This window comes from Neodiprion fabricii, chromosome 7 (assembly GCF_021155785.1).
Source record: "Neodiprion fabricii isolate iyNeoFabr1 chromosome 7, iyNeoFabr1.1, whole genome shotgun sequence".
In the NCBI taxonomy this organism is placed as follows: Eukaryota; Metazoa; Arthropoda; class Insecta; order Hymenoptera; family Diprionidae; genus Neodiprion; species Neodiprion fabricii.
In genome coordinates, this window is record NC_060245.1 from 19,989,396 (window position 1) to 20,007,427 (window position 18,032).

General features: G+C 31.5%; 2 protein-coding genes across 6 annotated transcripts in view; one reads left to right on the plus strand and one right to left on the minus strand.

The window, feature by feature from the left end:
• Positions 1-447: 447 nt before the first annotated feature.
• Positions 448-4,092, plus strand: LOC124186388 (sorting nexin-6). Of its 4 annotated transcripts, XM_046578046.1 has the most exons (11): positions 449-774; positions 936-986; positions 1,133-1,348; positions 1,468-1,589; positions 1,752-1,888; positions 1,970-2,277; positions 2,357-2,539; positions 3,041-3,058; positions 3,571-3,634; positions 3,720-3,805; positions 3,888-4,092. In XM_046578046.1, exons 1-11 carry the CDS (start codon positions 769-771, stop codon positions 3,936-3,938), a joined length of 1,242 nt encoding a protein of 413 aa, XP_046434002.1. In that variant the 5' UTR covers positions 449-768; the 3' UTR covers positions 3,939-4,092. The 4 variants fall into 4 exon arrangements, with proteins under 4 accessions (XP_046434006.1, XP_046434002.1, XP_046434005.1 ...); XM_046578049.1 differs by lacking the exon at positions 936-986; XM_046578047.1 differs by lacking the exon at positions 3,041-3,058 and having other exon boundaries at positions 450-774.
• A 9,688-nt stretch (positions 4,093-13,780) lies between these two features.
• The window catches only part of LOC124186435 (hemicentin-2-like), a 264,379-nt gene continuing 260,127 nt past the window's right edge, over positions 13,781-18,032 (minus strand). For both annotated transcript variants that reach the window (XM_046578168.1, XM_046578169.1), the window contains exon 7: positions 13,781-16,789. In XM_046578168.1, the coding sequence (XP_046434124.1) occupies positions 16,668-16,789 (122 nt within the window). In that variant the 3' untranslated portion in view covers positions 13,781-16,667. The remainder of the gene's footprint in view (positions 16,790-18,032) is intronic.

An 18,032-nucleotide genomic window follows, 5' to 3' on the forward strand; every position in this document is an offset into this window, starting at 1 on the left:
CCCGTGCTGAAGAAGTTTTCACATCAAAAATAAAAGTTCTTTCTCGTGGTCAATCAAGGGTGCATTCAAAAATTAGCTCCCAGTGCTGTCAACAATCTTTCATCTCTTTTGCGCTGTCGTGTTCGTGATTAGCTCTACACTCTTCCTTGGGAGTTTTAATTCTACCAGCTAGTTTCGGAACGCACGCCAAGTTACTGCTCCAATCGTAAATCGAACAATACAATTGGTTAAAATAATTATTTTTCACGTAAAAAAATCTTAACACAATATTCCGAATACCTCTTTTCCGCTTTTTTATTGTCCGTAAACTTGATAGTCCAAAGTCTGAACTTGGTTACGAATGGAACTTACAAATTTTCCCGCCATGCGGTGAAAGCGTTTCTTTTGAATCTCACGTACTCTATGCCCGCGTAGTGTCGCAAAGTGACACGTGGGCGTTGCTGTGCACCGTGATAGTACAGCTGATCGCGAGAGTTTAGTTGGTAAATTGTTTTGAGGTATAAAATAAGCCATAATATCGCGGCCGTTGCGAACAATTTCATGTTTGAACGGTGTTTTTATTTTATTTGATCGAAAGTCAACGCTACCGGTATTTTTTTCCGCATTTCTTCATAAACTGCGCTACACTACACATATTATCATCCGGTTGGCAATTGTTTCTGCGCATTTGATTTTTCTTTCCTCCCTTCTGCCCGTTAATCTTGCTTTTGAAAATATCATCAATTTGACAGTTGCTTCGTGTCAAGTGTCAAGGAGACGCCTGCAGCCATGATGGTAGGTGGTACCTGTTATCACTAGGATTGTTTTTCAACCGGTCTGTCATATGACCGTCATTTTATGACACAAATTAATCGTCCGATTCCGGATTAGCAAAGTACAGGTCGTTTTTAATTCAGATTTATCGTTGAAACAATATGTTCTTCAACTTGTTCCAGGATGGAATATGCGATTCGAATGATATATTGAACAGCGCGCCTCCGAAGAAGGTAGCTTTTCTCACACACTTTATACTTTCAATAACATTTCTTTACTATTCTATTTCGTATCTCGATTCTGTCTTCTTTCGTTCCATTGTTGTCGAATCCACTTTCAATAGTCTCGATTCAAATTATTCATCAAAACTTTCCTACAGACTATTCACGCCGACACAATCGACTTGTCGGACAAATCTTTGCAAGTCGATATATCAGACGCGCTCAGCGAAAAGGATAAGGTGAAGTTTACGGTTCATACCAAAACAACCTTGCCGGAGTTTCAGAAGCCTGAATTTCTCGTCGTCAGGCAACACGAGGAATTTGTCTGGCTTCACGATCGATTTGAGGAGAACGAAGAATATGCCGGATATATTGTGAGTTTCCTGGAATTGTCTCTTGATGGTTTTTTCCCAGGCTTTGAAGATTGTTTAGAAGCGCTAATTTCGCACGAATGGCTTGACTATCATTTCCATTGCATTGTTTCGCCGTATAGATTCCACCTGTGCCACCGAGGCCTGATTTTGATGCTTCGAGAGAAAAGCTACAAAAACTTGGAGAAGGAGAGGGTACTATGACTAGGGAAGAATTTACCAAAATGAAGCAAGAGCTCGAGGCGTAAGTCACTGTGTTTAGTTCACCGAGAAATTCTCGCAGTTGTGAAATATCGTTCAACTTTGAAATAATCTTTGCCATGGCTAGATTATTATTTTCTCTTATCAATTCGTGCATCAGATCTAATATGTATAAATATCAACATCACTTGATATCGTTTTATAGCGAGTATCTTGCGACGTTTAAAAAAACTGTTGCGATGCACGAAATGTTCCTTACTCGGCTGGCGCATCATCCTGTATTTCGAAACGATCATAATTTGAGAGTATTTCTGGAGTATGATCAGGATCTTTGCGTGAGAGGTACGAATATTGGTATCTTAGTCAGAGTCGATAAATTGATGGTTGGTTGCAATTATCTATAATTGAAATTTTATCGTTTAGGGAAAAATAAGATGGAGATGTTTGGCGGATTGGTGAAATCATTTTCCAAAACTACGGACGAATATTATTTATCCGCTACCGTTAAAGATGTTAACGATTTCTTTGATCAGGAGATGACGTTCCTTCAACAATATCATCAAAATTTAAAAGAATCTACAGGCAGAGCGGATCGTCAGACGGTTAAACACAAGGATGTTGCAGATTCGTACATAAAAATATCCACCAATCTTCTGCAGCTCGCTACGACAGATAATGGCAAATTAGAAAGGTTTCTCACCAAGATTGCTGAAACTCTTGAAAAACTTAGGGTAATTTCTAGCGTCGATCTTTCCCTCTTGGTCTTTAATTCAACGGATGTCGTTTCTGACGTGTATGTTACATTTTCAGAAAGTCGAAGGCAGGGTCGCGTCTGATGAAGATTTAAAACTATCCGACACTCTGAGATATTACATGAGAGATACTGCTGCTGCGAAACGGTTGTTATTTAGGAGACTGAAAGCTCTTCATGCTTACGAAACTGCGAATCGTACCCTGGAAAAAGCTCGCGCTAAAAATAAAGATGTTCATGCCGTAAGTAATGGAATCCATAGTTTTACCCCTTGGTTAATTATCATCGATCGCTTATTCGGTTTTTGCTCTATTGGTAAACCACGTTTATTCCTTTATCAATACAATTTTTCCATTAGGCCACATCTCAGATCAAATGTTAATTGATAATGAAATACAGGGTTATAATTGATTGGAATGTAACTTGTAAACAGTTTTGATTGTATAGAGTAATGAGAACAAATCAATTTTTTTTTTCTCTTTCTCTTTTTTCACCGCCGCAAGGCTATTTCGCTTGACTACGGATGGTTCCCGATGTTTCCACGTTTGTCATTTTTCGCGCTTCAAAAGTCATTGCGCTACATCTAATTTGTTACGAGAATTTATTAACTTGATCGCGTTTTTTTTCCCTGTTTTCTTTTTTTTTTTTTTTTTCACGAGGCAAAAACTAATAATGACGTTAATTTTTTTGACAAAATTGAAACTTTAAAAATTGATCATCTTAATTTTTCTTGCTCCTAAAAGGCACTGGAAGTTGCAGAGGTGTGTCCCCATTTCTATATACCATTTAATATGTACATATTGTTACGATATGTCATTCGTGTTTAGAGTGTTTATCGTATGGTAATTACATTCTTGTAAGAAGAAATTTGTTTCTCATTTTTTCTTCTCTTTTAACGACAATCGTCGAGGATATATAATATTCTAAATTAATTTTCTTCGATATTTGCATAGAAAAAATAAAAACCAATTATATTTCCTCGACGATAGTTTATTCTGAGTATCTTTTTCCAAGGGTTTGACCATTTCTCGAAAAGCATGACTGTTTAGTTTCACGACGATATAAGAGCAATCGCTAGAAACCTTTCGTGTGAAACATTGAGCCTTTTCAATAAAATTTTTGTAAACGAGAGTAATCTGTCCTAAAGGATAAGGTATATACCAGAAAAAAAAAAAAAAAAAATTCCACTTGAAATGTGTTAGTGTGTAATTGTTGTCCGGATTTAATATTGTATTTATTGACGTGTAACAAAATGATTCTATCCATCGCGAAGGCGGAACAATCTCAGACCGAGGCGTGCGAGAAGTTTGAACAAATGTCGGAAAAAGGAAAAGAAGGTATTAACTAAGAAACTGCTTTTTTAAATGGATATTTCGCAACGTTCAATTCAATGCGAATGAATCGATACAATCTTCATTTCAGAACTTACGGATTTTAAGACCAGGCGAGTGGCCGCGTTTAAAAAGAATCTTATCGAGTTAACCGAGCTTGAAATCAAACACGCCAAAGTACGTACAACGATTGTTCATTCATATTATCCCTTAAATCGCCGTAAGCTAACTCGCATTAATAAAACGTATTTCAATCCAGGCTCATGCCGAATTACTCAAGAAGTGTTTGGCTAATTTGCGAGAAGAGTGACACGATCGATCGAAGTAATCGGGGGTAATCGATTAACGCTAACGTGTAACGACAACAACATTCTACGAATAAACGATATACGAGAAAACGGGGAAGAGAACGAGTAAAAGTGAATAATAATAAAAAAGAATGAAAAAAAAAAAAAAAAAAAAAATAAAAAAACCAACAACAAAGTGAAAAATGCAAAAAATAATTACGATATATACATACATACATTATGATTAATAGTTGTGTAAAATATATTTTTTGTTATCACAATAGATTTAGCAGGATATAATATCTGATAATAATAATGATGATAATATTATTATCGATAATAAACGTTAAACGTTATGTCTGAAACGAGAAAAAGGCTGCGAAGGGTCTTTGGCTTTGGCTTTGGCTTTGGCTTTGGCTTTGGCTTCTATACAATATACATATTATATCGATGTAATTTCGGCGCTCTTCGCTCTCCGACTTTGCACGACTAATTCGTTGATCTCTGATCTCTGATCTCTGATCCTTATCGTTATTGTTAGCGAGGTTTATAATATGCTGTATAGCTAAGTTAGGGGTTCTTCGCCTACTCTGTGATTCAAAGTTTGCTCATTTTAAACTTATATTGTTATTACCACCACCACCACCACCACCACCACCACCACCGTAACTACAACGACAACCATCGATACTATCTACAACAAATTATACAATCAACGTTTTATTCTCATTCCACTGGTTAATTATACTTACCGCATGATTATCGCGCGTGAAAGGAATTATTGAATATATACATATATACATATATATATACACACACGTATTCGCACCACCTGTATAATATGTATACATAATATATATATATATAATGATAATAATAATAATAATAATAATAATACATAGATTTAATAACTACTGCCTTACATCGAAATTAATTTCAATCGTTTATTTCATTTCCGTAATCAATTTTCGCACCATCCGCGATCCGTTTGTACACTTTATACATATATTTATATGCATATTATAGATATATACATATATATATTTTTTTTTTTTTTCTCCATCTATTCAAAAACGCGTTAATTTTCGGTTTATATGTAATACGTGGGAGGGGTGGGAAGGGGGGGGGGGGGGGGGTGGTGTTACAAACGGAACAGGGAGAAAATGAAATAGCAACAGATATGTTGATACATAGATTTTATGATTCAGATGTTACAGTTTTGTCTCGTGTTATTATTTAGAGATACGGCGTAAAAGTTTGCAGTTTAAAAAAAAAAAAAAGAAAAACACATAACGAAGCTAAATTCATCGAACGATAATTATCGAGTTATCGTTATTCGCGTTTGTCAAACGATTGATAAATTTTTGGTGACAGTCTTGCAGTTGTCAGTGCCAATCTGAATAGGTATACCTTACCTATATACATAGGCATCTATATTTATATTAAATACACATATATTCTACCGTTGCAACACAAAACACACACACATGCACTAACATTGTAGGTATGTATCATATATTTGCGTTGTATTTAAACTGTATTGTTGAATCATGAATACATATATATATATATATATATATAATAATTGTAAACATTTTTAATTAACATTCAGAGTATAAATTATTAACGAAGAATAATCGATTTTGGGAAAAAAAAAAATTTCTCACCGTGTATTACAAAGCGTCGGAAATTATGCGTGTTTTTTTTTCTCTGACCGCGGTAACGATAAAAGCGGGTGTGAAGTGTGTTATAAATATATATATATATATATATTTTTTTTCTTTCTTCCTTCAACTTCTCGGATTTACGTAAGGAAAATAAAAAACTTTACCTACCTTATGCTACGGTCTTCGATATAAATGCCACTGACCCTGTCGCAGTTAATATTGAATTTGTCATTATAGTTTCGTATAGAATTAAGGCAATTTTTATTGTATATTATTACATATAATGCGCAAATAAATATAAATATTATACAAACGATGAATCGTCGTCGTGGTATTTCTTACCTGTTGGTTTTTTTTTGAAATACGCGGTAGAATTTTCGTATCTATATATCGAAATATTTATTTACTCGAAGAGGAGTAAGATGTTTTTTTTTTTTCCTTTTCTTTTCCTTTCTCCTTCTCATCGCGCATCATCGGGCTCGAGGGATTAATTAATTGCGGGATCGAAGCAAATAACGGGTATCTTCGAAACGATATTGCAATAGGCAAAGAAATTCATCGTGGTTATACTATTTTTCGTATTTTTTATTGAATTAAATCAATATACCTTCTATAATACATGATTGCAGACATATATTGAGAAATGTTCGAGTTGCAAGTTATTGTTATTAGACTTCTTTTCCTTTTTTTGTTTTTTTTTCTTTTTCTCTACTTCCTCAAATTTTCTTCTTTTTTATTTGTTTCGTTTTTCTTTAGAATTAATTCGAAATTACATAATATAATTGTATTGTAATTAATTATTATTTTACCTTAATTTATGCATGTATGTATGTATACACATAATTTCCATATATATATATGTATATATACATATATATATATATATATATATGTGTGTGTGTGTGTGTATACTATATAGTTATAACCGGACCTAGATTAATAATAACAGTATTAATTATCATATAATGACGATGGTGATCAGGTAATGATGACGTTAATAATATCGCGTTTAATTTAATATTATAATTATAATTACATTCTATGAAACAATTTTCTCTAAATCAATTGAGATGAAAAAAATATTCCCAGATTCTTGCCATTTTGCCGATTATTACCATTTACTCGTAAATGTCTATATATATATATATATATGCTAGTATATAGATTTTCTTCCGTTCAAATTCTCAATTTTAATCGTATCTTTTGATACAAATTGTTTTTCCTTTTTTTTTTTCCGTGCTCTTTCAACACTGAGAATGAACAAAGAGCTGTCGTTGAAGAAGAAAGAAAGAAAAAAAAAAAAATCGATGAAACAAAATACTAAAATTGAAACGTTATCCCAATTCCCTAAATAATTTACATCAACTAACGGTAATTATACAATATTATATCTTAATATAACAATAATTATTGTTTAATCGCGTCGATCCGTGCGATTAAGCGCGATACGTGTATATATATATGTATGTATAATAATAATAATAATAATAATAATAATAATAATATAATATAATATAATATAATATAATATTTTTTAAATGCGCAATAATACGCAATGTTATAAATTTGGAAATATATATATATGTATATGCATATATACACACTTGTCGATGCTGCCTGCAGACGTGTATATACATATTATAACGTAATTATTTATTAGAAAACAAAATGAATTCATTATTACATAGACAGGTGTGACAGCGATTGGAAAAACAATATAATATATATATATATTTTGTTTTTCTAGCGCGTCTCTCGGAGTATAAAATCATAATTTTAACTACTAGCTTTGTCAGCTTTGTCCAATATCAGATTGAATTGAAAAAGGAAAATTTTTACATACACGTAAACGGTGATTTATATATATATAATAAAAATCGCTAGCGAAATGGTCCCGTGATTTTCGTATTTTTATATTTTTCTTTTTCTTTTTTTTTTTCTTCTCCAAATTTTTCATCCCGGTTTTTGTTTGTTTCAACTCTTCTTTTCTTCTTTTCGCAATTATCCCGCATCGATCGATTAATCAATTACTTCGTTTACAGATCTGTCGCATTATTTGTCGATTCGAGGTGTAAGATTTTCGCACAAAGTACTAATATGAATAAACAAATAGATAAACGTATGAAAAATGAAGGAAATTTGTTTCTTTCTCTCGTGAAATAATGTAAGGGGAAGAAGAAATATAACGACAATTATCGTTATCGTAATATTAATTGTGATAAGCAATTCTTTTTTATCACTCTCTCTTTCTCTCTCTTTCTCTCTCTCTCTCTCTCTCTCTCTCACCCGAAAACATCTGCAGGCTACATCATCCGTGCATACATATTTCTATTATAACGATACGATTTATTATTTATTCGTTTATTCGTGTTGTTATAATTTACTCCGCGGGTCCCTGAAATTTTTTTCTTTGCATTTTTTCTCTTCGTTTTGACGTTTAATTTTTCACGTTAACAAATTCGCGATCTCAATCAGGAGTTTCAAACCTTGCAACATATATTAATATAATACAATGTGTATAGTTAATTATTAATTATCATACATGTATTTATAAATTTTTTATTTATTTATTTTTTTTCCCCTTCTCGAGGTGACTCTTTAAAATTCATACGCACACATACATACGTGTGTAATACAGTATAATCGTACAATCAGCAGCCTACCGATTTTGTTTAATATATTTGTAATATTATTATCATTATCATTATTATTCTCATTGTGTAGTTTTTTTTTTTTTTTAACTCTCCAAAAATCTTTTCACACCGCACACACTCTTTCTTTTTTTACTTTCGTACTATTTATAGAGTTAACGTTTGAGTTTTTTTATTATATTATAGGTAAGTAAAATGTCACACGAAATTGGTTTCAAGTAACGTTCGAATCGTAACTCGCGATTTATACAATCATTTTTTCCTCTTCATCTTGAACCTGTATCCTATTAATATTTCGATTATACGTGCGATGAAAAGTAAAAGAAATTCAACGATTTTAATTGCAAAACGAGAACGGTTTTTATTTTCCAATCGCATTGCTTCTTGCCGATGTTTGTCTGCAACTTTTATCGTTTTATCATATTCTTTTCTGTAAAATTGATCGCATATAAACGCGTTTAATTTTAATTTAATAAATTTTTTTCCACACAGAGAGTTTCGAAATACACTTTACTCTTTGTTTTTTTTTTTTATTTTTATTTATTTTTTTTTCAAACCCTCACTCTCATCTTTCCCACATATTCCCATGCTGCTCGTTATTTTTTCAGATAGTTGCCTGTGTGAGAAGTTTGCGCAAATATTCGAGCCCGATTCAGATTAATCAATCCGCTTTATTTATTATATCGTACTCTACGATTTTCATTTTACTATTACATTACATATATATATATATATATATATATATATATATATATACATACATGTATGCATGCGTGTATACATAATATATATTCATATAATCGAATATGTATGCATATATGAGTAATTACAATACACGAGAGTGACGTTGAATGAATTATCGGCTAAATTGATACAATATAATAATATACGGTATACCAGCAGCTTCCGGTCTAATCGGGTTTCACATTATCATAATAACAACAAAAACAACAACAACAACAACAATAATAATAATAATAATAATAATACACCTATATATATATATATATATGCATACATTTTTCGCCTCATCTCTTCCCCCACCCCCACTTTATATCATTACGTTAATATTTCCGTCTAATTCACATCACCTTTTACAATTTTACATACACCTACCCGTATGCATATACTATTATATATGAATTCTTTAAATCGTCTACGTATTTCTCGCGATTATTTATCAATAAATCTCTTTTTTACATCAATAATAATGATGATGATGATGATGATGATGATAAAACTTTTTATGATATAACGATTATACAGATTCGCTTAAAAGAGATCCGTATACGCGTATAGGTTCTATATGTATAACCGTCGTTATTTGTGATAATTGATTAGAATTAGAATTTCTCACGATTGTTGATGATTGTTTTCATGGTAATGACGACGACGATGATTGATGATTGATGATTGATGATGACGATGGTCGTGGTGATTGTTATTATCATAACAATTATCATTATTGTTATTACTATTATTATTATTACCACTATTGTTATTAATTATGGTTTAGATAACGCGCGTATACAAATCATCGAGTTTGCGTTATTATAAGTGATGTTGATTTTCTTCTTTTTTGTTACACCTCAGACAACACACGTAGCTGTATAATAGTATATTATATTATATTATATTATATTATATTCATCGAGTATATAATAAGTTCGATCCGATGAATGAGATATTTATAACGCGCATATACGATACTACAATTAATGCAGGATAAGGGGGATGATTTTATGTGTTGTAAAATTTTTCGAGTCATTTCAACGATCGGATTATTTAATAATACGCGTTTGCAAATATGTGTATTTATGTGTTTTCATATATATATGGAGAATTCAACGCGAATTCGGTAAACGGTTTTATACGTGCGTGACATTTTTTAATTTCATAAAGTAGTTTTCTTACGCTGGTACGAACCCTGATAACCTTGGAAAAAAAAAAATATATTTTTCAATTTACTCCAATCACCCGTCACATTCACCCTACAAATTTTTAAACCCATCCGAAAAAAATGTCTGAATAGATTTTTACTAAAACAAAAATAAAAAAAAGACATCACGTCTTCGAAACGAAACGTTTCATACGCAAGATTCAGAGTGGAAGAAGGTTTTTTTCTATTTTTTTTTTTGTTTTCTCACCATTTTTTTCTTCCCATTTCTCAAATCGTTTCTACTAGTATCGTACTTGTCTCAAATTTATTGCAACGCATGTATCGGACCTCCGATTTGATTACCGATTTGTTTTTCGTTTTTTTTTTCCGATTCTGTAGTCCTGAAATACAACCTACGATTTTCTTTTTTTTTTTATTTTATTCACCAATTTTTATCACAGGTTTCGAACTGGTATGATGGTAAACGAAAGAAGAAAAAACACGATTTGAAAAATATATCAAAAACGATAGGGGAAATAATAGAAAACGTTCTTCGACGTTGAATCTTGGGTAAAAATGTTTCACTTCGAGAACGGGATGAAAAAAAAAAAAAAAAAATCGACTCTGTCAATTTTTATACGGGTTTGAAAATTCATAGAGTAAAGACGAGCGATTAAAAAGAAAATCGACATTTGTTCCTTCGATGGTTTTCAGCCGTCGTACCGTAATAGAAAAAATCTGTAACGAAATAAAAAAAAAAAAAAAAAAATTGAGTCAAGTCAATCGTCTACCGAGTTGGCGTGGAACGCCCCATATAAGTACTTATACATGTAATGTATGATATATCCGGTATGCGTTGCGTGTTTTGACCACCCTGAATTTGAATTATTCATTCGCGGAGATAATTCGCGTGGACGCACGAAAGGAGGAGAAAGAAAAAAAAAAAAACGTAACAAAAGAAATTTTTTTTTTTTTTTTTATTTTCCTCCGTTTTCATTTTTGACCTTGGACACTTTTACAGTCGATCGTGAGAGATATAGTTTAAATTTTAACCTAGAGCATGTCGTATAAATACGATCTAATTATTAATATTCATATTTTATACGTCGTAATCGTCGACAAGATATTTTGTTGGATTTTAATTTCCTTGTTATTTCTTATCTTTCATTCTTTTATTTATTTGCTGTTTTTTTTTTTTTTTATTTTTATCTTTTTTATTTTTACGTATTCTCTGTTCTCCATTTTATCGAACGGTGAATAAAAATAAAGCTTACCGGCTTTACCGATCATGTTACGCGTTTTGTTTTTGTAACTATTGAAAGAAAAAAATAGTTTTATCAGACAAAGTTTGTATTTTTAGAATTCGGAACGATATTTCGGATTTTGAGAAAATTTATCTATTTTCTCTCAACATTTATTGTGAATAAGTAAGAATTAACCAAACTGCGGGTTTGCATTTAAATCACTTTTTCATCAAAAATAATAATTAATCACAGGTAAACTGAAAAAGATTTTGTTTTTTTTTTCAGTTTATATTATTTAAATAAGTAAATTTCGGTTCTCATACATCGAATAATTGATGATATTGATTGTATAAAAGTTTGCTCTTGCCTTACTTACGAACGTAAAAATGACAAAAGCAAACTATTTTAATTAAGCAACGAATGCAGATTTTGGTTATCATTCGATGTATGGAATAAAAATTTATTCATTTAATTGTAAACTCGAAAAGAAATAATTTTTTTTTTTTTTCATCGACACGCGTTGTCACAGATATCCTTCGAATCAACGTGTTCAAGTGTTGTGTAATGGGCAGGGTAGATATACGTATTGTAATGGCCGACGACGATACCGGATATGAGAAAACGGATCACGTTTTCATCGAACCCTTTGACCTTCCGGACGGCCCTTGTAATATAACTACATAACCGAACGTAATGCATTTCAGGGATCCGTTCTGAAATCAGCTGTTAATATTATTATTAACATCGCAATTGATCTGACCCTCGATTCTGCTTTCCGCTATATGTATATTATACGCGATTCGCGATATAAATACACGTGTATTTAATCGTGTGGTCAAATTTCCAAGATTTTTTTAAAGGCTTCCTTTTACATTTCATTTATTTCGTTGTGTGTGTTTTTTTTTCTTTTTCTTTTTCTTTTTCTTTTTGAAAGGAAAACTTTTTTTCACAGATCACTTATTCGTGACAGATTTATTATTATAGTCTTTGGCTGTACATACATATGATTTTTCTTTTTCGTTCGGTTTACAGTGAAAATTAATCGGGGTGCACTGAGAAAAATTTCATTTGTTACAGTAACTAGGAAAATTTAGTAAAACAGGTATCGTTAAAAAAAACTGTTTGAATATTGTTGGAATTACGAGAAACGAGGTACGCGTAACCATTTTGCGCTATCGTCGATACTTTTTTGGTAATTGTAACGCAAAATCAGTTTGTTCGGTTTAATCTACTTTTTTTAGTCAAACAAGGCTTTAACGTCAATTTATCGTTGCACGAGCGTTAAATTTTCGCAACAGTTGCAAGAAAATATAGCGACAATGATCGTAACGAGAAAGAATAGTAACGGATAATAGACTTTCCGGTAAGAGGTAGAAAACTAATTTTCATTTTCTACCTAGAACTATATTTTTGTCGATTGCGGTAAAAAATGAAAATAGTCAAGGACTGAGCGGTAACCGGTAATAAAAATTTCTCTCAGTGTGTGTATATATATAAATTATTTTTCTATATCTACGGATATAAATTGGGAACGACGATCATTGATTTTTTATGACTTATTAATCAAATCGTTACGATTTTTGTATCTATGATAATAAATGTAATTTGAAAAAAGAAAATATACATATATATGACCAAGCTTTAACTACAATCTTAGCCGCTAAGTAGACATATTTATGATTGAATAATGTATATGCAATATATATTATGTATACGTTACAGAGACGGAATAATTATTAGTAGTAACGCAGCAACAAGTACGTAGGTAATTAATGTAATGTAATTCCGGAACCGCAGGTCGAGTCTGTATGGTAATAATATATGGCGTGTCTAATGGTACAAGGACGCGTACACCCAAAGGGTGAATTTGGTGGTAAAAGAACGGATAACTTTCTTTTTTTTGTACACGGTATTTGCCACTCAAAAGCACTCCAAATAACGCATATAGCTACACTAAAATTAGCAGAAAAAATAAGTAAAGGTTCTGAAAGGTGTCGTGTTTGGTCGATACGCCCTTTCGGCGTGAAAATATATTTTTGTTCATCACATTTGTAAATGTTACAATGTCGCGTACTCGTCATTATTGTGTGTGTTTTTTATTTTTAGCTTTCGTAAATGATGTAAAAACCTTCGGGAAGATAAAGGGAAGAATTTGAAAAAATTTTACATTCTCTTTTTTAAAAATTATATCGAACGTAGCGTTGTAAGGTCGTATCCGTAATTTTTTTTTATTTTTTCTTTCATCCTTGTGACGTAAAGATTCGTCAATTTCGGTAATAGAGTTCGAGAGAAATTTTTTATCTTCTCAAAAAAATATAATCGGTTAGTGAGGGTTTTTTTTTTCATCAAATTCGTGTCGAAAGGACGTAACCGACAGTACTTACGACCCTTTAGCGTTAATTGGTCCATTGTTAAATTTCAACGTTTTTGAATGTATCCTCTTGTTTTTGTTGTTTTTTTTTTTTTTATTTTTTTTCTTGATTCGCGTCGGTACGAAGAGGAAAGAAAACGCCTTTCTAATTTTACGCCTTAGTGGTAAAAGGTCGCATGATGGCGCGCATTCGTTCTTATACCATTAGATTATACAATGTGTATTATTAAATTATACCGCATGCATAACGTATATATACGGATGTATATTAATATTATAGATAATTTATAAATATATACGACGCATCGAGCGACGATCGCACGGCCTCTGATCGCGATTTGTTTTTCAAACCATCATTATTACTGTTGTTATTTTTACTATCAATTGCGTGTGCTTGATGGTAAAGTTTTTTTTTAAAAATTAAATAATATTAATAACAACGACGATAACGATGAAGGTAATCCTATATAGTGAGAAATTATTGCTCAGAAAATTTGAAAAGAAATGACGGTATTTTCTTAATTTTTATTCTTTCACAGATGTAAGATTAAATTGATTTATTAATTATTACTATCATTATTATTTACTATTTTATTGTTATCATTTTTATTATTATTACTATTATATATATACATACAGACGCCTTTGTGATAGATTTCTTTTTCTTTCCTAATCCCCGCCACTCCTCAATGATCTTGAAATCGTATAATTTATATATATATGTATATATATTCTTCCTGATTTCAACATCAGATATACATATTATGCTCGCCATTTCTTTTCTTTTTGTCTCTCTTTCGTTCCTTCCGTTTCTTACAATTCATTTATTATTATATATATATATATATTCTGCAGAGTGATCAAATAACGGTAGAATGATATAAAGCGTATGCGTTAAAATTTTAGACCAAAATCAGTCGTTTCATCAGGACGAGCAACATTTTTTAGGTTACGCACGTTGCGGTGACACGTGTCCATCTGAACTTACGACGGTTGGTAAACCTGACAAAACAACTGCTTTTGTTTGTAACAAGAATTTTAGCGCATGCGCGTTAGATCTTTCGACCGTTAGCCGATCAGTCCGTACGTTAGAGCCTATTTTATTTTGTATAATAATTATTATACCATACGTATATATATTATTTGTGTTATACAGTGACGCGGGATTTTATTTTTATTATAAAATTTTACTTCTATTTTACGCGAAAATATAGTTGAATAATGTGAAATGAAGGCAATATAGTCAGGACATCGTTTCGTATTTTTTTTTTTTTTCTTTTTGGAGAGAAATCTTCGCGCCGAATGTAATTTCATCGTAAACATCGCATTTTTTAAGAAAAAAACTTTATATTTTTGGTGCGGAGTAAATTGATGGAATAAAAATATTGTTACGAACAATGTGAAAAATTTATGAGATTCTGCGATACATTCATTATTTATAAATTGTTTAACAATTTGAGAAAACGTACGATTAGAACTTTGATTTCTCTGCGCGGTTTTCGGCTTTGCAATCGGTGCGGAAAGTTTTACAAAAGAAAGTAAATGACGTTTCCATAACCTCTAATCTGAATCACCGGGTTTATCATCCCCTTAATGTTGGTACTAGAAATTCAATCTCCCTCGTCTGTATACGCGTGTTATGTATACATATAAATATACGTATAGTATAATTTTATAATTATATTACACGTAGTACGTTATGTTAAATGTAACAACGTAATATATCGATGATGAATTGACGCGAATACACATATGCATGTATACATAAGGACGCGAAAAAAATCGAAGAAGAATTATTATCGTACGTTGTACATGTAGTATGGATAGATATATGGGGCATTCCAGGAAGTATCGATCAAGATCGGAAATCGATATTTTCTATTTGAATGAAACCTTTTTTTTCTGCGAAGAAAGTAGCTACTGGTCGAAAAACAAAACCATGATTATTTTCAAATTTTTACAATCATTCGTATCTGACATTTAGACGTTATAACGTGTTTCGAGATTCTCCCATTTTTTAAGATCTGAAAAAGTTACGGAAAATTCTAGGAATATATGACGAAACTTTTTTAGCCCGACTAAAAAACGGATATTTCAACACGGCAAAAGTTGGATACAGAAAATTACGAAAGTTTCAGAAATCGCTGTTTTTTCGAATCCATTTCTGTGGATGTGATTTTTTTTTTTCCATCCATATTATAAGCAAGGTTTCTTCTTGTTCAATTTCGTATCGACAATGCATTTCGTAAGTAATTTTTCGAGATTTTCGTCATTTTCAAGATCCAAGTTTCGCCGTGATGAGAATTAATGGGGTTCAAAATTTTTTTCACATTTTCTAAGGATTTCCCGAATTCTTTCAGATTCTAGAAAAGGGGCGGTCTCGAAATAGTGATTTCTTTTATTTGTTTCCATTTTCTGTAAACATGGTTTTGTTTTCCGACCAGCACTTTCGTAGAAAAATATTTGGACCAAATCGGAAATATCAGTTTCTGATCTTGATCGATACTTTGTGAAATACCCCATATACAAGTGTGTATAATATGTGAAGATTTAAGAATAACGAAGGAAAAGACATGTGAAAGGATGTTTCGTGTGTTATTATTATTATTATTTTTGTTACTGTTATTGTTGTTTTTGGTATTATTATTTTTTGTTCAACGTTGAAAAAACGACGCTAAACGTCAAGTCGCGGTCGCGTGTGTTGCTGTGTTTAAATATAATGAATTCAGTTAAAATTGTAATTCAACGATTTGCGCAGATGACAACACGCGTAGAGGCGATAATAATGACAACAACAATAATTACAATAACGGTAGTGACGTAGGTATATTAGTAATAATGATAACGATAATGATGATGATGATGATTATGGTAGTAATGATGATGACGATGATAATAATAATAATATAATGGACAATTGGCGAGATAGAGTAGTTAGATTTATCGGACTAGCGAGGCTAATGGGGAGGAGACCCCGATGAACATTAAAACTAAGGCTAAATTTCCAATGTTCCTTTTCGTTCCCGATGTCTTGCGCCGTTGTATGGCGGCCATCTTGTCACCTAGAAAAAGAGTTGAAAATGTTACGTTACGTGAAAGCGTTGTTTGTCCTTTACGGTCAGGGGGATGAAAGAAAAAAAAAAGAAAGAAAAGAAAACAGTGAAGGTACCTAATTCTAATCTCCGTTTAACTTGATCTAATTATGTATAATTTGTACGTATCTAAACATTTATATACACGTATATACTACGGTGGCCCTTAATTATTGGTAAAAAAAAAATTTGAAAAAATAAGTTTTGCGTAGCTTTTCCTGAGAAAATCAATGCCGTTATCTGTATTTCGACAGCGTTACTTTTTTGACGTGAAATAGATACGAGAAAATCGAAAAATAATCGGATCAAAATATCACAACGCTAGATTGGCAATAATTACGTTCGGAGATGTTACATTTTGATTTCCAGCTCATTTTTGTACAAGTTTCACCTTTTTTCACATTAAACATTTTTCTTAAAACATTCCTTATTTCTGCTTCTTAAATTCAAATCAAACAATCTCTCATTTTGTCTAATTAAAAACGTTTATTTTTTACGTATTTATTAGCGAATAATAACGTATCAAAAATTCAGCATTTTACCTTTACATTGCTCTAATGTCCGTATCTATTAAGTAATTCATACAAATGTGCGGAATGCGATAAAATTACTTTTAGATTAGTTTAAATTGCCACACAATATTATTTCATTGTTCACACGCAAATTGATCGAAAAATTGATCAGAAAATCGATTATAATTTCTTTAAAGTAATTTTGGGGCACGGGTTAATATTAAAATAAAAAGCGGATTTCACTTTTAATGATCATTATTCAGTATTCTGAGTCAATTCAAGGGGTGATTGAAAATTTTTTTCTTTCTCACCAATATCAAGGACCTAAATTATATACTCAAACTTACAGATGCGGGGATTACTTTGAATCTAAATAGATTTATTCAAATCTGTAAATTGTACAATGAGGTTAGATCGGATTGTAAGATAGAGATACGATACTTGAATCAAGAGTGAGAGAATGTAATAAAATGTAAATTTAGCATTTTTTAAAACTTATATTAAATTCGATTTTTCACTTCTTACAGTCGCGTTACAATTTGATTAGATTGAAAATTTCAGGAAATTCAAGTTCTTGTCAGTTACTTTTTAATCGCGCTCGTTTCGATCGCAAATTCATGAATCTACAGATGTATATATATATGTGTGCGTACCTTATTATACATATTACACGTATGTATGTATATGCATATATATACACA

Bases quoted from the DNA above. Each gene is read 5' to 3' on its own strand.
- LOC124186388 (XM_046578046.1), top strand. The intron at 2,278-2,356 runs GTAATTTCTAGC...TTACATTTTCAG, and splicing joins AAACTCTTGAAAAACTTAGG to AAAGTCGAAGGCAGGGTCGC. The intron at 3,806-3,887 runs GTACGTACAACG...ATTTCAATCCAG, and splicing joins TTGAAATCAAACACGCCAAA to GCTCATGCCGAATTACTCAA.